The following is a 21,695-nucleotide window of genomic DNA, read 5'->3' as shown; positions in this document are numbered from 1 at the left end:
CCAGGCGTATGGCACGAATCACGGACGACGAGTGGCCCAGGTGGTGCCCCTGAAGGTGGCCAAGCGTAATGGCATCTGCGGTGCTGCGGCCAAGGCCATGTGCAGCTTCAGCCAGTGCTGCAGCAACAAGAACAGGTGCGGCCCCTGCCATCCTCCTTGCACCTGCCCCTGTTTTGGCTGCACCCGTGCTGTATGCCACGACCTGAAGCCGCATCGTGCCCCCCTCCCCATGTTGAGCACACACACATGCAACAATCCTGCCCGCACCACCCCTCCAGGTGCGGAAGCACCCTCGAGCACTGCACAGTTGGGTGCCAGCCCGGCTACGGGAACTGCGTGCCACGTGTTGCCCGCGAGCCCCTGAAAGTGGGGGAAGCCGACCTCAACGGGATGGGCCGCATCCAGAGCTCCGACGGCAGCCCTGGGCCTCCAGGGTCTGTTCCGGTGGACGCAGCGGCCTCCGGCATCACGATTGCGGTGAGTGCTGCGGGGCAACAAATGGGCATGGGCGGCAGGCACGCTGCGGAAGGACCGAAAACAAATTCTAACATGAGGGTGCAGATGGGACGAGGGTGGGCATCAGGTGTGTGCGCCCCTTCCCATTGCGCACATATCCTGGGGCGCTCCCTGCCCCCCGCTACAGCGTTCCAGCGCCCACCCCCCTGTCTGTGCAACCCGCCGGTTGGACAGGTGCTGGACTCCGGTATATCCCCGCACCCAGACCTCAACGTCATTGGCGGCAGGAACTTTGCACCAGACGCCAGCGACCCGAATGACTGGACGGACCAATTCGTCCACGGCACGCCAGTCGCGGGCATCATCGGCGCGCGCAACAACGGCATGGGCGTCTGGGGCGTCCTGCCGGGCGCGCCGCTGTTTGCGGGCAAGGTGCTGTCAGACCTCGGCCGCGGCGACTCGCTCTCCACTGTGGGTGGCATGCTGTGGGTGGTGCAGAACGGCGTAAGCCTGAACATAACAGTCGTCAACCTTTCGCTCACCGGCAAGGGCAAAGATCAACTTCTATGTGATGCGATACAAGCGGCGGTGGACAAGGGGATGGTTGTAGTGGCTGCAGCTGGCAACGGTGGCGTCGAAATGAGCGACACCCTTCCAGGCAACTGTGGGGCGGCGATTGCGGTGACGGCGCTGGACACTGTGTCAGGGTCTCCCAGCGGCGCAGTTAAGCCTGCGTCGTTCAGCAACTGGTGGGTATGTTGTTCAGGGAGGGCCAGGCATAAACAGGGTTGCTAGGCCAGCAGGCGCTTGTGCTTAGCAAACACTGCACAAGCGCACGCACGCATGTGTGCATGTGTGTGCATGCGCACGGCCAGTTCTGTGTCTGCATGCATGTGCCAGCCTCACCATGTTGCAATGCCAAGACACGTATACGACATGTGGCCCATCACATACGCGCACATGATCGATGTCAGTCCAGTTCCAGAGAAGCGTATAACCCAAGTGAACCCACCCTCACACAACCTCCTAGGCTGTCGCCCAAGGCAAGCAAGCTCGACTTGAAGCGGACCGTGACAGCCCCAGGCACTGACATCCTGTCGACAACTGTCGGTTCCGCCGTTGCGTCAAAGAGTGGCACCAGCTTTGCAAGCCCCCATGTTGCTGGGGTAGCGGGCCGCTGCTTTGCAGCCGGCGACTGCCGGCTGGGCGCCGGCGCCGCAAATGCGTTGAAGGTAGTGCAGTCGGCTGCTGCAAAGAATAAGGCAGATAAAAAATTCAGGTGGGGCCGAAAGGACAGCACGTTTGGAAGCAAGGCGGCACGGCACTACTATGGACCTTTGATCTGGGCAGGTTACTGGTAGTGCTGCTGCTGGCGAATGCCGTCACGCAAGGGCGTACAATTGGGCATTGATTCTGCAGCAACTCTGGCCTGCCATTCCTGGTTGCGGTATCCACCGTGGGTGCCTTTTGCTGCGCGATCATGATGGCATGTATTGTGGGCAGCCCTCGCTGTGCGAAGCATATTTGTTGCACACACTTGACTGCGACTCGTGTCATGGATGACACACCGCAGATGCCCCGTCTCTTTGATGGGCCAAGCCACATTATTTTAATGCCTTACCATCCTAATCATTACTGCCTGCATGCGCACTGCTGGGAAGACGCTTCGCGCGATTTTCCACCCGCAGCACGGCATTTTCCCCAGAGACTTGGCAGTCACGGCACTTGCCATACACCCCCCACATGATACGCAGCATGACGCTCGTGGCCCTGCGCCCCTTAATATTCTTTTGCAATCCAACATCAAGTCATGCGCTTTTTCCCGCACGCAGTTATGCTTGAGATGAGTGGCTTGGTCCACGCATTCCAAGGACCGCGCATCTAGCTTGCTGCGCCCCCTTGCTGTCTTCCTCCTGCCAGAATTTGGTTTTGCATTGCATGCCTATCTTATAAATGCCCGCAACCCTCTGGTAGTGTGGCGCAGCACGCAAGCCACGGCTCGGGCACGCATTTCGCATCTGCACGACGGGCATTCTCATCAGACATGTGGTGACACGCGTAAAGTACAGTACAGTTTTATGACTTGCCTGGCGTGCCGAACAGCTACGGGGAGTACGGATAGCATATGTACGACTGGCTAGCAACACACACCCGACAGCATGCCAACTGATGGGCTCCAGGATGGCAAAGCTCAGCTGGGCAGGGGAGGGGGATGAGGGATGGCGGCGGGCTGTCGAGTGCTGCGCAGCGCCCAAGGCGTATCACGCATGTAATAAATGTATGAATAGACGCGGTGTTCAAAATCGGTCTGGTTAAAGCTGACACTGCCTGCTGTTCCGATCTGGCTGGCGCGGACGCGCGGTCCCGAGGGGTTGACTGAGACGGTGAGTCATGAGGCCTTGCGGAGCATATGCAAAGCAGTTGATTGAGATGATTGATTTTCATGTATCGTTCTGCCGCATGGGCAATCTGGTCCGAAGATCACTGTGCTGAATCTCACAGTGGATCTCTATCTCCTTAGGAAAGGCTCTGCGGCATGTCAGTGATCAATTGGTGCTGAAATCAGCGGCGCAGGGGCCGACCTGGGCATGACGGAGCCCGGCGGCACCCAAAGCCGGCTCGGGGCAGCGGCGTCGCGCAAGCGGCAGCCTGATAGCCCTGGCAAGGGCGCGGTCAAGTACAAGACCTACAGCAAGGAAGAAGACCCCCTCATCAGCGCCAAAGTGCGCAGACATTCGTGATGACGCCCCTGTTGGGCCTTGCCAGTCAAGCTAATGCCAAGCGCATGTGCGCACCCTGCAAAGGGGCCGCATGCGGCACTCCCCAGCGCAGCCAACGCCATGCGTGCGTTCCGCCCCCACCGCAGTGGACCCCGAGCCAGCTGATCCAGAGCCTGACGCGTCCGGCGCGCCATGCGGACGGCTGGCGCCCGAGGCCTCAAATCGTGGGGTTGTCGAGCTTGGGCGATCACACCCACCAGGTGGATGCGCAGCAGAACGCAACGGATGCCTGGTTTTGGGGCCGGCCCAGCCGACCAGCAGCCGACCTGGATCCTAGACCTGAAATTGTCAGGGGACCGTCACCTGTCATCTTTGGCAGTGCCTTAGCCCCTCAGCAGCTGCAGGCGGGCGGGCTGCACGCATGGAACAGCAGGCTGCCCCGCACCCACCGCTTCGCCGTTCCCTGCCATCGCGCTGCGCAGGCCCAGAGCGCTGTGCCAGTCGACGAGCCGCTTTTCCAGCCGTTCCCTCCAGAAGTGGTTTTCACGGGCTACCGGCCCTTTGAAACCTACACCGCCACACTCTCACTGCGCAACAATGACAAGGTTGGGGGCGGAACCGCTGGGTTGGCGCGGGGTCCTGCAGCAGCCGGACTGGCAGGGCAGCGGTGCGTGTATGCCGTAGCGCTTACATCAGCACGAGCGGCCTGGAGCCATCATCAGGTGTCGTTCGAGCCCATGATATGGGTGCAAAGGCGAATGAAGCATGGGGAGCTGCGCAAAGAGCGCGCCTGCCCCTGTCCTCGTCGCGGCACGGACAGGTCGCGCGCCGTGTGCGCGTCGAGGCGCCAGACTCCGCGCTCTTCAGCGTCCGGCGCGACACCAGGGTGCAAGGCGCCGGCGCCGGCGGCTTCGCCGACGCCGCGGACGGGCGGGACGACGGTGGCAAGGTGGCCCCGGGTATGGAGGTCGTTTTCGTCGTCACCTTCCGCCCCCAGGGCCCCGGCGACGCGGCCCACGCGCTCGTCGTCGCGACGGAGCGCGAGCGGTTCCTGGTGCCGCTTGTCGGCGCGGGCGCCGCACCTGCGCTTGATCTTCCAGACGAGATCCGCTTCCGCGAGGCGCCGCCCGTCCGCGCGGCCGCGCGGCAGGCCCTCCTCGTCCGCAACGCCGGCGGCGCGCCCGGCGGCTTCGCGCTGGCCGCCAGCGGCCCGTTCTCGGTGTCGCCCGCGCGCGGCTTCCTCGCGCCGGGGGAGACGCTGCAAATCGCGGTCGCGTTCTGCCCGCCGGCCGCGGGCGCGTGGGAGGGCGAGCTGGAGGTGCTCTACGACGGCGGCGGGCGCGCCACCTACACGCGGCTGCGCGGCGAGGGGCGGGAGCTGGACGTGGGGTTGTCCACGTCAGAGGTGGAGTTCCTGCCGACCTACATGGGGCGGCTGAGTCAGAAGAGCGTGTGGGTGGTCAACGGCGGCGACCGGCCGGCGGCGTTCGCGTTCAAGCAGCGGCCGAACGAGGCGGACGACTGGGAGGCGGCGCGTGTGGCGTTGGCAGGCATCGGAGGCGGCGGCGGCGGCGCTGGGGCTGGGCACGACCACTCTCGTTCGCTGCGGCGTGAGGCCAAAGAGGACGCGCCGGCAGCCCGGGCAGCGCACGACGCGCCGCATCGCAGCAGCAGCCTTGAATGCGGGGACGCTCGGGTCGACTCGGAGCCCGACGCCGACGGCGGCGGCGGCGCGCGCGACGCGAGCGGCGGCGCCTTGCTTGCCGAGCCGAGCGCGGCCCCGTCCGCCGCGACCGGCTCCAGCGGCGCCGGCGACAGCGTGATCGCCGACGCGTCGCTCGCGGCGGCGCGCGACGCCAAGCGGCAGCGCCGCGCCGCCGAGGCGGACGCCGCGCTGTTCTCCAGCCCCCACTTTGCCGCGTTCCCGCCTGCCGGCTCCGTCCCGCCGGGCGGCCGGATGGAGGTGGTCCTCCAGTTCTCCCCCGACTACGCGAGAAGCTTCGACGCGGCTGCCTACGTCGAGCTGGACGGCCGCGCGGCACGGCTGCCGCTGCGGCTGCGCGGCCGCGGGCTGGGGGCGGTGGCGTGCTTCTCGTACGATTCGCTCGACGTGGGCGACGCCTTTGTGAACACGCTGCACGAGTACGAGGTCAACTTGATGAATAGGGGCCGCGTGGACGCCGAGTTCCGGCTGACGCCGTCGCACACCAGGTGAGGCCAAATCGCTGAAGGGCTGATGCGAGGCAGGGGGCGGTCGGGGGCTGTGGTGATGGCACGGGAGGGTGGGGGTCGCAGCGCGCCGCGCGCCGGCGGGCGCTGCAGGCGGCATTGCAAGGTGGACGCCTGCTCTCAGGCGCGTGCAGTAGTGCGAGGCCGAGCACTTGCGGGCAGGATGCCCGGCAGCGAGACGGTGCGTCCCCAGGTGGGCCGCGACCAAACCAAACGAGGCGGGCGCCCTGATCCCTCTTGTAGGTTTGGCTCAAAATTCTCGTTTGACCCCGAGGCCGGCAGTATACCCCCGGGCGGCGCGGCGCTCATCCGCGTGCGCCTGGCGAGCGACGCACTGGGCGCCTTTGAGGAGGCCTTCCAGTGGCGGCTGGCGGGCAGCGACGCCGCGGTGCCGCTGGTGATCAGGGGGCGCGTGATAGGGCCAACCTTCGAGCTGGGGCCGCGCGAGGTGGACTTTGGGATCGTGTCCTTTGGTTTCAGGTGAGAGGCATGCTTGGATTGGCGTGCTGCAAGCAGCTGGGGGAAGCGGTGGCTGCCTTGCGGGCTGCTGTTGGCAGCAGGCAGCAGCAGTCTGAATTTGCAGGCATGAAAGGCCTTTTGGCCTGGTGCAGTTGGCAACAGCTTCCGGCGATTTGTGAGCAACCAGCTGCGCACAGGCGTCGGGGCGGCCTGCTGGCCTGGCAGTCGCTGTTGCAGAGTTGGCAGATGGCAGATGGCAGAGTGGACCGACTTGTCGGCGGCTGATTGCGGCGCCGTCAAAGTTCTGACGCCGCCAGTTGGGGCGATGCTTGTGGACGGCGGCGCCTGCAAAATATGTGACACACGTTGCCACAAGCGCTCAGCCTTGCAAGTACCCCGTTCCGCCCCGCCATACCGCGAGCCCTCAGGTGCGTGAGGGACCTGGTGCTGACCAACACCAGCGCCATACCCCTGGCCTACGCCTGGCGCCTCGTGGACGGCGCGCCCGGCGGCTCAGGCGGCGGCGCCGGCGGCCAGGGGGCGGCATCCAAGGAGTTTGCCGTGATGCCGGCGCGCGGCACGGTGCTGCCAAACGGGACCCAGCGGGTGCAGGTTGAGTTCATGCCACAGGTGACCGGGCGGGGTTTCAGGGGTACCGCAAGGGCACGGCGGATGCAGAAGGGTTCAAAGTGGAGAAAATCACAGGGGGCGCAGCGAAGTTGGGGGCTGGTGCAAAGGGCACGTTCTACCTGCACCTAGCACCCGCAAGGCATCCGGCCCCCTCTTGTGGGCTTGTGACACATATGCACACCCCTTGCAATAAATCCGTTCTACGCTCACAACCCTTTGCATGCACCACCGGCATTATATTTTGGTCTACCGTTGCCACATCGACAGTCCGTCCAGCGCTACTCTCTGCAGCTGATCATGGACCAGCCCGGCGTCGCGGACGCCGCCGCGTCGGTGCCCGTCGCCGCCGAGTGCGCGGTGCCGATCCTGTCCGCGCGCCCGGCGGACGGGCAGCTGGACTTTGGGCAGGCGTACCTTGGGCACCCCTACCGCGCGTGCTTCACGCTCGTCAACGAGAGCCGGCTGCCTGCCAAATTCGAGGTCCTGCCGCAGGTGGGGGCCGGGGCTGTTGCCTCTCGGGCTTCTGCACGGCGAGCGGCCTGGTGCTCAGGGTCCGTGCCTCATCGCAGCGTGGCTGAGCACCAGGGGCTGGGCCTTAAGTTGAACTGGCGGGGGCGCCCTATTTCCTGTTGTACCAACCCATTCGTGCAGTGATTGGCCTTGCCGCCACACGCCAAGAAAACGGTCATACAAACCCACAGGACCAGGCCAGCCAGTGCGTCGCCACGTTCACGGCCGAGCCCAGCAGCGCCACGATCCCGCCTAGGGGCGAGCAGCAGGTCACGGTCACGCTCTGCACCAGCCGCCTGGGGCGGCTGCAGCTGCCGGCGCTGGTGCGGACGCTCGGCAGCCGCGTCAAGCCGCTGCAGGTCGTGCTCAATGCGCGGTCCCTTGGGCCCAGGCTCGAGTTCGCGCCGCCCGCAGGCGCCTGCAGGGCTGCAGTCAATGTGGCCGCCGCAGCGGCGCCCGCAGGGAGTCCGGCGCCTGCGACGCTCGTAAACGGCAGCGGCGCCGATGCAGCAGGCGGCCCCGTGGTGGCAAATTTGGCGGGCGACGATGGTCGCAGCCAAGAAATGCCAGCAGCGGTGGCGGGAGAAGCGAGCGGGCTAAGCGGCGACGGGGCAGGGATGTCAGCGCCGGCTGCAGCAGCGCCGGCCCTGGAGGCAAGCAGCTCCGCCGTGAGCGTCGGCGCCCCGCCCTCTTCAGGCCAACCCGCCGGCCGCCACAGCCGTGCGAGCGCCGCATCCACCTCGCGAACTGCCTCCCCGTCTCCCGGGGGCGTGCCTCGGGCCCGCGGGCGCGGCCTGGGGGCTTCGACTGGCCCCTCGCCAGGGGAAGCGGTGCAGCCGTCCCCTTGGCAGCCGGGGGCGGCTGTGGCATTCAATAAAGTGGCTGTGCTGCAGCCGCACGTGCAGGAGCTGCGGGTGCGCAACCCCACCGTCATCACGGCGCACGCCAAGCTATTCATAGAGGGCTCGAACTCCGTGTTTGACGTGAGTCGTTGCCTTGATTTGTTCCAAGGTGCTGGGCTGAATTGCATGAGGATGGGCTTACAAGTGGTTTGATGAAAAGAAAAGGACACTTAGGAGCGTTGCTGGCCGGTCACTGCTAAGCAGAGTTGGTGCCTCTACAGACTCTTTTTCGTGTGTGCTTGCGTGTGTGTGTGTTGCCAGATGCTGCTCTGCATTTTACTCTTCAACCCATCTGTGCCGCTGCCCGTGAACCCTTTTCCCAACCGCGACCCCACTCAAGGCGGAACCTCGAGAGGTGGAGCTCGCCCCCGGCTGCGAGGTCGCCGTCCGCGTCACCGCCCTGCTGGATGACGCCACGCCCGTCAGGGACACGCTCCACGTGCTCGTGGCGGACGGCGCTGACACGCCCATCGAGCTGACCGCGACGGGTGTGGGCAGCACAGTCGTGTGCGAGGAGCTAGCGGGCGGCGCGCTCCACTTTGGCCACCAGCTGTGCGGGCGGCCGTGGGTGCGCGAGGTTGTGGTGCGCAACCTTGGACGCAGGGGCGTCAGCCTGCAGTGGATGAACACGCGTGCGGACGAGCTGGCCAAGGCTTTTGCGAAGACGTCCAAGGGGTCTGGTGCGTGAGATGCACGGGGTGTGGCGCTGGGACGGGGACTTTCTGCGAGTTGATTGTGGTCTTCAGTCTGGTCATTTCCAGCTGTAGGACTTTCTGCATCGTATCACAGCAGACCCCAATGTTGCGCAACTTCAACGGCATGGATGCGTCAGCCGCCATTCAAGCACCAAACTTGCTCGTGCGCATCCCCAGGCAAGAAATTTGAACTGTCTGCGGTCCCGGCCGACCAGGCGCCCGTCTTCAGCCTGCTGCCGGACCGCATCGTGCTGGGGCCGCGCGAGGCCATTACCACCATCATCACAGGCCTGGCGGCCAAGCCGGGGCAGGTGGGTGGTGGGTGTCGAGGGGCGACGTTGCCTGCACGTGCGGTCAAAGCAAGGTGTAGCACCTGGTTTCTCAGACGTGCATGCACATCCAAGCGTGTCCCACTGCCTGCCTTTGGCTGCATGTGAACAGCAACCCTTGAGGCAGGTGCATGCACCAGTGGCGTGAAAGGCCCTGGATGACCCCCAAACAAAATTATGCGTCAAGTCATCACTGCGTCAAACCACTCCTGCTCGCACACCCACCAGGTATCCGAGAGCCTGGCCTGCGTTGCGCAGCCGGCGACGGGCACCGCCGGCCGCAACGCCAAGCGCATTTTTGAGGTGGACATGCGGGCGGACGTGGCTGCACCACTCCTGGACTGGGGCCGCAGGGCGGTGGAATTTTCCTACGTCTATGCTCCGGGCGTGGCGCCCGAGGTGGTTTCGCAGCAGCTCAGCATGAGGTGGGGTTGGGCCGACGAGTTGGACTCAGCGCACAATGCTGCCTCAGGCTGGTGTGTGAGCCTTGCTGGTTGACTCGGCCGCGGCGTGCATGGGAGTGGGTCACAACCAGCGGTCTGGCCGGTGCGACGAGGAGGGAAGGATGCTCGGGCATATGGCGTCACATGTTTATGTTGTCACACACATCCCTCTTATCAATCCGCAACCCGCAACCCTCGCACCTATAGAAACGTGTCCAAGGTGCCGCTGTCCTTTGTGCTGAGAGCGGCGGCACCGTTTTCAGTGGACGTGCCGGCGCTCTCGCTGCAGCCGGGAGAGGGCGCCAGCATCGTGGTGTCTTTTGACCCTGACTACAGGTGGCGCGAGCGCAATCACAGACGAGCTGCTGCCCTTTTGATCGCATCAACACATGCTCAGTGCACTACAAGCAGCTGTATATGACGTCCTAGCCATTAGCCTGATTGCAGCCCACACATTTATGATTTGTCTTCTCCTTAATCTGCTGTCAATCGATCACTCAAAACACCTCGTGCCGCTGTGCAACAACCAGGCACGACCTGCGCAGCCACGTGGCGCGCCAAAAGCTGCTAGTCAGCTTCACGGACAACCCCCAGACCGATGCCCTCGAGCTGACAGGGGAGGTGGAGTTCCCGAACCTGGTGTTGGACGCGCAGGTGCGTCGCCCGCCCCCAACCTGCCCCCCTTCCCCCGCCGCCTGGCTTGGCCAGCTGGTGTGATTCTTGTCGCCGAACGTCAGGGCCGCAATGTGACTGTCAGTCTGATGCGAAACCCAAGACATTGCAGGGTCGTTTGACACGTTTTGGGGACAGTGTCAACCCCAGCCCCAACCCAATCCCGAACTCTACAAGCCGCGCCTGTGGCTGCGCAAGCGCCCGCAACCACCTCAACCATGCACCCCCTCATCCATCCCCTGCAGGCCCTGGACTTTGGCTGTGTCCTGATGGACACGCTGCGCCGCGCTACGCTCACCCTCACCAACCCTGGCAAGGCGGCCGTCGAGTACAGCTGGGCCTGGCTGCGCCAGGACGCCCTTGCCCCCTCCCCCGCAGCCGCCAACCTCGACGGCCCCGAGCCCAGCTCCGCAGCGCTTGGCGGCGCGGCGACGCCCTCGGTCGGCGCGCGCGGCCCGCTCACGGCGCTGGGCTCAGCGCGGTTCGCCGGGTCGGTCGCGGCCAGCTCGGTGGCGGCGCTGCCAGGGGCGCTGTTCGACTTGCTGCCGATCAGGGGCCGCCTCGCGCCTGGCGAGAGCGAGAGCGTGGAGGTCAGCTTTTACGGGCTGCCGGGCGTCAAGGCGACGGCACTGGCGGCGTGCAGGGTGGTGGATGGGCCGGAGTATCAGGTGGGGCCGGTACTTTTGTATGGGGTCTTTGGGAGCGCTGCCTGCATTGTAGGCAGTTTGCTGTCGCAGGATCGCCTCTGTTGATTACCCCTGCTAATGCACACGCGTTGAAAATCACACAGCAGTCAAAGCGCAACAACACACCTTTGGTGCAGCTGCTGCTGCTGCTGCTGCCGGTGATCCCCTAACTAGCAAGTAACCCATCCCTTCACCACTCAGCTGTCCTTGATTGGCGAGTCCAGCAGCATCAAGTTTGCGGTGGAGCCTCAATTCTTTGACCTTGGGCTCACGCCCTATGACAGGCCAGTGGAGCGGGACCTGCACATTGCAAACACAGGTGGGCGGCTGTAGGCAAGAGCAATGTCTCCAGGCAGGAATTGGTCCATGCGCAGCCCATGCATGCGTCCCTAAGCTTGCCGTGGTGCAGGCATCTTTCTGGGCATACAGCTTGTCAGGCCCGCCCGCAGCTTCAGATTGGGACAGCAGCTGAAAACTGCTGTCGCCTGCATGCCGGGGAATGTTCCCAGGACAGCTCAACTCCAAGTTGCGGCCACGGTTCGTCCTGGCGACTTGGCTAGATACCCTGCGCACTCTCTGATCTACCACCCTTCTTCTTTGCGGTTTTGCAGGCAAGGTGGCCTTTGACTTCACCGTTGACCTCAGCCAGCTGACGCGTGCTGGCGTGGTGCAGGCCAGCCCCGCAGCCGGCAGGGTGGCAGCAGGCGAGAAGGCCCACATCAAGCTCAAGGTGGGGCAGCCCCCGATTGACAGGCCCTGTGGCGGTTGCGGGCTGCAAGGGTTGCAGGTGCATTTGATCCTGGGTGCGTTGAGAGCTTTTTGGCGGGTGCGCACGCTGTGATCCGTGCGGACTGCTGGTGATCCACCGCCCCTGGGAGCAATGCTGCGTGCGCTGACATCAGCGATTCCGCGACACCAAACCCACCAGGTCAAGCCGGGCGTCCCTGACAGGCTGATGGAGCTTGTGCTGGTGCAGGTACGACCGCTGCTTGAGCAGCTGCCCACAAAAGAATGTCAAGTCTTCCATCCCGTCTGCTGACTGCTGCCAGCAGCATTCAGCAGCCACCCTGCCCATTCTCACCCCTGGACCTCCCTGTGCGTTGGGCGCTGTGCTTGCTGGCGTCCAGCTGACGCCCGCCGTGGCCACCCTGAGACTCGTTGGAAAATATTCCTGGCAGCGCCTGCTCAATCGTCGCCTTTTATTTCACTTCTCCCTTTGCCCGCGTGGTCTGTCCTGCGCGCAGGTTGCCCATTTCGAGCCGGTGCAGGTGCAGGTGCTGGTCGAGGGCACCTACCCCTGCATCACCCTCAACCTGCCACGCGTGAAGGACGCGCTGTTCGCCGCCTGTGCGGAGGAGGCACGCGACAGGTGGGCAGGGGAGGGGAGGGGGGCGGGGGCGGGGCGTTGGCCGCTGCCGGCTGCTGTCGCCACACGTCAATTTGCCAGATGCGTGTCACCGGCAGGGCGAGGGCCGGCCGGGGAGCGTTGTGCTAAGATAGCCGTGTGCCTCCTTGAGATCAAGCAACGCAAATTCACGATCGAGCAACCGGCAGCGCTAATTGACCTAGTCAAAGTCGAGGCTATGCATGCTCCTCAAAATCCAGGTCTGACGAGGGCCCACGAGCGACGACGCTCCAGTCTGTCGGCCCCGCGGTACCCCGCAGCGCCTCCGCGCGTCGCCAAGACGGCGGCGCCGCGCGGCCGTCCAGCGGCGCCACCGGCCGGGCCCCGAGCGTCGGCAGCGCGGCGCAGCGGGGCGTCGCGCCGCGCGCCGCGAGCGCCGTCGGCTCCGCGGTGGGGGCCGGGTCCGTCGCGGGCAGCGTTGTCGCGCGCTCGCAAGTGAGCGGCGCGTCGGGCGGCGCCGCGTCTGCGCGCAGCAAGGCGGCCAGCGCCGTGTCGGCGGGCGCGATGGCTGCGCGCGACCGGCTGCTGCAGCTGGCGGCGAGTCTCACCCCGGAGAGGCGACTGGATCTGGAGGCGGAGCGGGCGCGGCTAATGCACATGCTGCTCGACCCGGCGACCGCCGCCTCCGCCGCAGCCGAGCTGTCCACGGCCGTCGCGTCCGCCCGGGCGGCCAACGCGGCCGCCGTGGCCGCGCTGGCGCCGCCGCCACTGCAGGCGGCGCCGTCGGCGGCGACGCTCGGGGCGCAGCCGTCCGCTGGCACGGTGGGGACGGCCGTCACCAGGGGTGGGCGCACTGCGGCGAGCGCAGCGGCGCGGCGGGCGCCGCCCGCACCCAAGCTCCCGGAGCTTGCGTCTGCGCACTACGTGCTGGACTTTGGTTTCGCGACCAAGGGCGTGAACAAGAGCCGCAAGGTCAAGTTCACCAATACGAGCATGCAGCAGGTGCGCCGGCGGCGAGGGCGCTCACTCCCGTGTTGAGCTGAAAATGGCAGGGATGACATCGGCGGGAGAATCAAAAGCAGATGGCGGGGGCTGCCTTCATGCATGCATGTAGCGGCAGCGTCCTTGCTGCCTGCATCCACTTGAGATGCGACGCGCCTCGAAACCACGGCTCCCGGATGGCCCCGCCCCAATCCGCAGGTTCAGTTCACTGTGGACAAGCCCGTGCTGGAGGCCTTTGGCTTTGGCATGACGCCAGAGGCAAATGTCAAGCTGGCCGGGGCGCCAGAGTGTGAGGTGAGAGGGGTGTCAAGGGCACAAGAGCGGAAGCGCCGTCGACCTGCCGTCAGATGAAATTGTGGCTGGGTTTAGGTTCTTTGTGCTGTACGTCTGATTCGTGTGGCAGTGTTACCGCACACAGCGCTCCGTTCCATTCACTGCACTAGTCAGCCATTCGGTGTTTAGCCAACCTGTCCAAGACATCTGCCAGCCCCAGCGGGGCCTTGCCGCCACCTATCCACCGCTCTACCCCCTTCCCGCCACTGCAGTCTCAAGAACTCACGTTCACGCTGCTCAGCGCCAAGGGCCACGTCCAACCCGGCCCAACGGAGGTCACGCTGCCGCTCGCCATCCGCGGCGGCTGCGCGGACAGCCCCGCGGTGCTGCTGACGCTGCGGGCGCACGTGGTCGTGCCGGACGTGGTCGCCAGCGCTACCGCACTGGACTTTGGGACCGTTTGCAACACGCACTGCAAGGTAAGGGGGCCAGGTGCAGATACGTTCGTTGTATGCATGCAGCGCATGCTGACAAGATTGCTGATGCCACGATTGCACCCGCACTGCAGGCTCGTGCGCACGTAGCCGCGCCCTGACAGATGGACCCCGGCCTGAAGGACCGTGCCGCTGAACCCTGCACTCTGCCCCACTTGTTGGCCCCCGTCCCAGGTGTATACCGTGCAGCTGCAGAACCCCAACCAGGTCCCTGCGGAATGGAGCATCAAGCGGCCGGCAGTAGACTCGCCAAAGCTGCGCGACTGGCCCTTCTTTGCGGCCGAGCCGGCCGAGGGCGTCCTTGAGCCCGGGGCGCGCGCCAACATACGCGTCACCTTCACGCCGCAGGCGAGCGGCAGGCGGCCGCGGCCGCCGCTGCCGCGTCGCACGGCAGCGACGAGCACTGGGCTTGCCTTCCTGGCAGCTCCTCAGCGCCTGCTCATGCAGCTGTTTTCCAGGCTGAATTCCTCGGCAGAGGGCCCCTTCACTGCGATGTTGCTAGCCTTATAGATCAGTCTGTACTGTGCCCACTTTGCTGCAGGCGGGGCGCGACCAGCCGTACGTGCTGTCGCTACCCATCAAGATTGCCAATAACCCAAAGACGTGCGACCTGGCCTGCAGCGGCCGTGGCTTTACCCCCAGGATCGAGGTGTCGCAAGGTCGGTCGGCGGCGCGGGCGGCTGACTGCATGCAGCCCTGGGCAACTGCACTCGGACATCGTCGCGCTGTCGGGGTTTCCTAGGAGGGGTTAAGACACCTCCAGCTGGACGGCGTGGGCTCTGAATACACACCCAAACTACCCTGCAACAACTTTGCCTGTTCATGCCGCACCCCACAGCGCCAACCACGCTTTGAAATGCCCCTCCCTTGCAGGCCTGGTGGACTGTGGCCCCATCTTGCCCGCGTTCCCCGGCCAGCGGCCAGCCGAGGGTTCCCTGACCATTACCAACCCGACTGACCGAGTGGTGGAGGTTGTGTGCCTGGAGCTTGATCAGCGGCATCGGGAAGACGAAGAGGCACTCAGGGCCCTAGATATGTGAGCAGGAAGAAGGAGTTCGGATCCAACACTTCAAATGTTTCCTGCTTGGTGATGGAATATGCATGTGCGCCAACACCAGCTCCCTGGATTTGAGCCAAGACAAACCCGGCTTTGTATCGCTCCCCAAACCCACAGTTATGATGACAAGGGTGTGGCGCTGCTGCGCCCCATTGGACCCGGCGAGCCGCTCTGGCCGGAGCTCTTACAAAGCGCGGCGGAGGCCAAAGGGCAGCCACAGGTGGGCACATACAACGCCAGGATGCAGCACAGACGGGACGTCAGGCGGGATGGCTGGGCGGCGCCTATGTGCAGGAGTAACATCGCATTAATCATTTATCATCAACCTTGACGCATGCTTGACGCATTGTGGCAGTCATGATTTTCCCCGATCTTTGGCTTGTCGCAGGGACAGGATGCTGCGTCCGCTTCTGCAGCTCCCCCTGCCACATTGCAACCCGCTGGATCCACCCCCGGCTCCACGGCTGCCATTGAGGCCGGCTCCGTGGCCTCACCAGCGGGGGTAGCAAACACGGGCGAGGAGCGACGTCCGGGGAGGGTAGTTATTGCGGTGTACGGCCCGCCCATGGCAGGTGTCTCCACGCAGGCTCAGATGCTGGGGCGGCGCTACGGCGTCCCCGTCGTCACCCTTGATGGCCTCATACAGGTGTGTAGGGGTGGTGCATGTGTGCGTGCGTACGTGCGTGTGTGTGTGTGTGTGTGTGTGTGTGTGTGTGTGTGTGCGCGCGCGGGTGTTTGCGGTGCTTCTGACCACCCCTATGTGTTCAGCAATACACTGGATGACATGAAGAACTACAACACACCCGTGCGACTGCGCAGGAGGCGGCCGACATGCAGGCGCCGGCTGCACTGCCCGACGCCAGTGGTGCCGATGCCTTGGCGGACGCCCTTGCCCCCCAGCCTGTGCAGCAGCAACAGCAGCGGCAGGATCACGATCAAGAGCAGCAGCCACTTTTCGATCCTGCACTGCGGGAGCTAATCATGTCTCGACTGCTGCAGCCGCCTGCCGCCAGTCGCCCTGGCAGCGTTCTGCCGCAGCTACGTCCAAGTACGGACGGCAGCGCGCCCACCGCCTTTGGTCAGGAGCGCCTGCCGTTGCCGCCAGTGGCCGCGCAGGTCTCACCCTCACCGCGTGTGCGGTCAGCCGGCGGCTCAGCTGCTGCGGCGGCTCAGGCTGCCGCCGCAGCGGCTGCTGCTGCGGCGGCGGCTGCACAGACAGCTGCCGCGGCCGCAGACATTGCACTGCGGGCGCTGCGGCAGGCGCTGAGTCAGCAGCAGTATGACAAAGGCTTCATCGTGGACGGTTTGAGGTCCAAGGTTTTGGGTGCAGCAGCCGCTGCCCGCTGCCTGCTGCAAGCTGTGGGCCTGTCCCCCAAAGCGCCCCCGCCAGTCCCGGCCCTGCCGCTCACGGGCACCAAGGGCGGCAAGGCGCCGCCCGCGGCCGCCGCGGCGGCCCCTGCCGGCGCCGGCGCGGGCGCGGGGGGCACCCGCAAAGGCCCGGCGGGCGGCGCTGGGAAGGGCGAGGAGGCAGAGGGCACAAAGGCCGACGAGTGGGTGGGGGCGCAGAGGGTCTACACAGTGCAGCTGGACATTCCCCGTGAGGTGGCGGCAGACCGCCTGGCAGCGGCAGCGCGCGCGGCGGCCGAGGGCCTAGAGGCTTGGGGCGTGGACACGGGGGATGCAGGGCTGGTCGCTGAAGCGTCGCTGGCATTCCATCCGCAGCAGCAGCAGCAGCAGCAGCAGCAGCAGCAGCAGCAGCAGCAGCAGCAGCAGCAGCAGCGTCCCGAGAGCGGCGCCAGCACTTCGGAAGCCGGCCCAGTAGGTGTTGCTGCGTCCCGACCCCAGTCGGGTGCGCAGCCTCAGCCGCAGCAGCAGCAGCTGAAGACCGCGGATAGCCCGGCAGCATTTGACGCTATGTGGCACGCATTTGAGGCCGATGCGGCGGCGCTCTCCCCGGTTCTGGGCCCGATGCAGCCGGCGGACAGCCTGGTGGTCCACCGTGCAGTTGCGGCGGGGGCAGGCGAGGGCGACGTGTCGCGGGCTGTGATCGGTGCGTCGTTCAACCTGTCCAAGGTTACCACACTGCTGCCCTCGGTCCCTGAGGACGCGCTGCTGGTGCCGCCGCCCTACGAGCTCCGCGTGCTGCAGCGGCCCAAGGCGCGCGCGGCGAGGGCCGCGGCCTCAAACTTTAAGGTCTGGACACTGCCAGGCGCGGACGCCGCCGCCGCGGCCCACGCACCGTGCATGGACGCAGCTGCCGCCGCTGCCGCCGATGGGGATGCGGCGGCTGCGGCGGCGGCAGCGCCGCAGCTGCCGGGGCCGCCGGAGCAGGCCCCGTCGCCGCCGCCGGCGGCGGGTGCAGCAGCGGTGTCGGCCAGGAGGGCTGCGGCCGGCGGCGGGGCGACCCCGAGGAAGGGGAAGAAGGCGGAGGACCAGGCTGAGCCGCAGCCCCCTGAGGAGGACAGGTGCGCGGGGTTCGGCGAGTCGAGTCTAGCGGGGCACGCTGGGGAGCACCCAGGAATGCTAGGTGCAGCAGAGCATCATAGCAGACACTTGTCTGCAGCACTTGCAAAGACACTGCATGGCATCCTGGCACAGCCCTACCTCATCGACCGCTCCGCGCCTCGCCTCTCTCAAGCACCTGCATGCTTTCTGAACCCCAGCAGCTGCTCAAATCAATTTCCAATCCCCCGCACCAGGCGCAACCTGCTGCCGCTGACGCGCTGGGTGCTGCCGCCCAAGGGCAGCGTGCAGCTTGTGGCCCAGTTCGCCTCCGACTCTGCCGGCCGCTTCAGCGAGCTGCTGGGCTTCGAGGCCGTGGGCGGCGACCGCCACAGCACGGTGGTGCTGTCTGGGGCGTGCGACTACCCGCGCATCAACACGGACCCCAAGTGAGCGCCGCTCAGCCGCATTGCAGAACAGGTCTAAATGCAGCAGCCACCTGTGTCCTCCTGCATTTGAAGCTGTTGGCACTCGTAGTCACGAGCGCGGAAGCAGTGCGCTTGTGTGGTGGTTTGGGGGGCTGCTAAACAGGCCTCCTGAGAGGCCGATTGGGGGCAGCTGAGCGGCACTAGGAGCAAGGGTGCCTGCAGGCCGCAGTGGGCAGGGACAAACCACGGAGCTGCTGCTACCGCTGCCGCGCCCGCGCCGCCAATCAACCCTCACGTCCACACGTGCCTGCTGCCCCATGGATCCACGCCAGCCCATTGCGCGTCTCACACCCACCTCCGCCTGCTGCACCCGACCCAGGTCTGTCTACCCGAAGACATCCAAGACGCGCCCCCAGACGCCGTCCATCAAGCAGGTCTTCGTCCTCCCAACAGCCACCTTCGAGTTCGGTCCGCTCCTCGCCGGCCGCCCACCGCTCAATCAGCCGGCCCCGCCCGCCACGCCGCCCGCCGGCGGCACGGCCGCGGGCGCGGCCACAGGCGCAGGCGCGGCCCCGGCTGCTTCCGCGGCGGCCGGCCTGGCGAGCGCCGGGGCGGCGCCACCAGAGGGGCACCCAGAGCATACGGCCAGGTTCAAAATCGCAAACTGCGGCCTGTTTGAGCTGCACGCCGACTTTTGGCTGAAGAGTGAGGGGGATGCTGCCGACCCGGCCGCCGCCCAGGTCGACCCGGGCAAGGCCTCGAAAAAGGCCCCCCCGGCCAGCGCCGGCGGCGCCGCGCCCGCCGCCGCCGCGGGCGTGCCCGTCCCTGCGGGCACCAACCACCGTGGAAGCATGCGGGGCGTCGCGGCGCCGGCGCCGGCGGTGGCGCTTTGGCCGCGGTCGATGGGGCTGGCGGTGGGGGAGGTGCGGGAGCTGCGGGTCACTGTGTACCCCCAGGCTGAGGGGCCGGCACAGGATGTCATCATGTGCAGGTGCGGAGGGGCGTGGCGGCCTTGGCCGGGGCCTTGGCCAGAGCAGGCGCTTGGATGACAACAGCGCTGATCAAGCACGCTTTCTGGTGCAATGCCCGTGCTATCAACGCATTTTCTTCTCACAGTATTCAAACCTCAGCGCCTCTGACGCACCATCAACAACAAAACCAACCACCATAGGTTGCGCAACAACCCCGTGCCCCTTGAGTTCCCCATCAGCTACGTCGGGGCGCGCCCCACCGCCCAGATCACCCTCAACGACCCCCCGCCAGCGCCCCTCGCCGGCGGCCCCTCCGCCGGCCGGCTGTCTACTGACGGCGGCGCCGGCGGCGCTGGCCGGCGGCGGGCCGGCGGCGTCGGCGGCAAGGGCGGCGCGAGAGAGTCGCAGCTGCTGGCGGGAGCTGAGCATTTGATTCAGTTTGAGCGGCTGCTTGTGGGCAAGAGGGACTCCAAGAGCTTGACGCTGTCAAACCTGGGGGTGGTGCCGTTCAAATGGCGCGTGGCGGGCAGCGAGGCGCTGCCGCAGGAGTTGAAGGTGCGAAGTCTCTGTGAGGCGACTGGATGTTGCATCATGCAGGCTCTTCTCTCCTCAAGATTCAGTTAAAACTTGAAAAGAGCCAAGCCACGCCACAAGCCAAAAAAATCATCCACGAGTTTTAGTGCAGGGGCTCGACTTTCCCTGCTCACCGGCTGTGGCGGCACCCCTCATGGCCCGCAGGTCTGGCCGGCGGCTGGTGAGCTGGCGGCGCGCAGCAGTGTGACGGTGACTGTTGACTTTTCGGCGCTCGACAAGAGGGAGCTGGCCGAGCTGGTCAGACTTGAGGTGGGTGGGGAGGGGGGAGCCTCTGAGTTTGTTTATACATCATGTAATGTTGCCTCACGCTAGAACAAGAGTTTGGAGCTGAAGGACTGGCTGGTTGGAGGCCAGGTTTTGACTGAGTTCGGGGACGGCAGGGATGGAGCAATGCGCGTTTGGTCTGCTCAGGGATGCAGGGGTTGTGGAGCCCAGGGGTACTTGTTGGTGTGTGGTCAAGGAGCTCAAGGAGATGAGGGCGCGTCCTGCATCTTGAGTGTGTGATGAACTCCCATCATTTCACAGGCTTTGATGCACCCTCCTCTTCTCAAGATACCACCTGCCAACCTCTCACGTGTCAGTTCCACCACCGTTCCAACCGCCCAACCGCCGGCGCCAGGTCATGGACCTGCAGGAGGCGCTAGGTGTGGTGCAGTCCATCCCCATAGCAGTGAAGGGAGAGTCCTACAAGATCGAGGTCGCGGTCAAATACCCCCAGGTGCGTGGGTCGGGCCCGGGCGCGCCAGTGGATGCTTGACGCTTGGAACACAGCTGTCGGCGGCTCACCAAGGAAAGCTGCCAGCCTGAGCTGGGCGCAGCTGCGCCCCTTGAGGCTTTGAGGCTCAGCAACTCGAAAGCAACGCAGAATTTTCTGGCGCAATGCAAGCGAGGCGCATTGTCGACCGCATTACCTTCAAATCAACTGCAGCTGTGATGTTCACACCACTCTGAAAGTTCCGTGGACCCCCTCATTTCTGCCACCCCTCCACTCCCTATCGCCGCCTGCCAATGCCACACCCACGCAGGAGGGCATCCAGGGCGTCCAGTTCGGCCCCATGCGCGTGGTGGACGACGCGCCGCGCTCGCTGCTGTTGCGCAACGGCGGCAAGTACGACGCGGCGTTCAGGTTCGCGGTCGGCAGCCAGGCGGTGGCGGATCTGGTGACCATAGCGCCGATGGACGGCACCATCCAGCCGGGCAAGGAGGCGGCCGTGGTGGTGAGCGCCGACACCAGCGTCCATTTGCTTGTATGGAGCCAGCAATTGGAAGGAAATGCCGACATGAGCGAGTCTTGCTGCGCGCCCCGCTTGTAGTGCCTAGGCCTGCACCAATGCTCAGCAGCGGTCCCATGTGCGGCACTTGCCGAGCGCTCTGCTCAGATCAACACATCAGCACCAGCCCCACTTTCAGATCTGGGATCGCGAACGCTGTCCAACCCTGCCTCACGAGACCTCTGGAACCTCCCTCATTCCTACCATCCCACCCCCCTGAAAGCTCCACTGGAACAAGGACCGCGCCTTGCGCCGCGAGGTGACGCTCGACGGCAACACCGATGTCACCCTCTCCCTGATAGAGCCCGCCACCGGCCGCGCCGAGCAGACGCTGCCCGTCCGCCTGTCCGCGCGCGCCCAGTTCAGCAAGTACAGCGTCACCCCCGCGCGCGGCCTGCACTTTGGCCCGAACACCTACGGCACCACCTCAAAACCTTGGAGCTTCGAGGTCTGCAACCTCGGGGAGTTCCCATTCACCCTCAGGCTGTCGCAGCTGGGCGAGGCCCCCAAGCCGCCCCCCGACGACGGCTCCGCCGCGGCGGCCGCGGCGGCCGCCGCCGCCGCCCCCAAGGGCCCGAAGGCCGCCGCGGCCGCGGCCGCGGCCGCGAAGAAGGCTGCGCTCGCAAAGGCGGCCGCGGAGGCCGCGGCGGCGGCGGCGCTGGCAGGGTCCAACCAGCTGCGGCTCGGTCAATTCGTGTTTGACCCTGCAGAGGCGGTGGTTCAGCCGGGCGGGCGCCAGGAGGTTGCGGTGACGTTCAAGGCGGAGGGATCTGCCGCCTACCGCGCAACCGCGGGGCTGAGCATCAGCGAGAGGGACTTTGGGGACCACCCAGACGGACTGCCTTATGAGGTTGCGGGCGAGTCGTGCATCCCAGGTGCGCCGCTGTCCTGGCCATGGGCATTCATGCCAAGAACGACATCCAGTGGGTTTGCACAATCCTCGTCGGGCCCCAGGCGCCCACGCCGCCTGCAACACTGGAGGGCTGACCTCCAAAATTGGGGCCGCCTCAGGGCCGCCCTGCAGTCGCTCAACAGAGGCTCGGCTTCATCCAGTGATTGACTCGGAGCCGGCTGCCCGTCATATTAC

General features: G+C 65.7%; 1 protein-coding gene across 1 annotated transcript; it reads left to right on the top strand.

Moving 5' to 3' along the window:
• Positions 1 to 97: 97 nt before the first annotated feature.
• Positions 98 to 21,664, top strand: MNEG_2452 (putative Hydrocephalus-inducing protein like protein; the record flags this gene model as incomplete). Its single annotated transcript, XM_014049069.1, has 39 exons — positions 98 to 135; positions 279 to 477; positions 691 to 1,205; positions 1,487 to 1,735; positions 3,023 to 3,179; positions 3,323 to 3,400; positions 3,659 to 3,781; positions 3,997 to 5,387; positions 5,649 to 5,885; positions 6,293 to 6,494; positions 6,762 to 6,986; positions 7,196 to 7,987; positions 8,247 to 8,586; positions 8,779 to 8,912; positions 9,159 to 9,355; positions 9,581 to 9,709; positions 9,904 to 10,027; positions 10,291 to 10,713; positions 10,933 to 11,050; positions 11,343 to 11,461; positions 11,660 to 11,707; positions 11,976 to 12,100; positions 12,337 to 13,078; positions 13,277 to 13,372; positions 13,624 to 13,830; positions 14,020 to 14,175; positions 14,387 to 14,504; positions 14,719 to 14,881; positions 15,020 to 15,122; positions 15,378 to 15,548; positions 15,722 to 17,367; positions 17,602 to 17,793; positions 18,152 to 18,763; positions 18,944 to 19,298; positions 19,482 to 19,586; positions 19,957 to 20,055; positions 20,363 to 20,554; positions 20,832 to 21,483; positions 21,633 to 21,664. 39 exons carry the CDS (start codon positions 98 to 100, stop codon positions 21,662 to 21,664), a joined length of 11,604 nt encoding a protein of 3,867 aa, XP_013904523.1.
• Positions 21,665 to 21,695: the final 31 nt, after the last annotated feature.

This window comes from Monoraphidium neglectum (assembly GCF_000611645.1).
Source record: "Monoraphidium neglectum strain SAG 48.87 unplaced genomic scaffold scaffold00277, whole genome shotgun sequence".
In the NCBI taxonomy this organism is placed as follows: domain Eukaryota; kingdom Viridiplantae; phylum Chlorophyta; class Chlorophyceae; order Sphaeropleales; family Selenastraceae; genus Monoraphidium; species Monoraphidium neglectum.
This window is presented reverse-complemented; position numbering and strand designations above follow the sequence as displayed.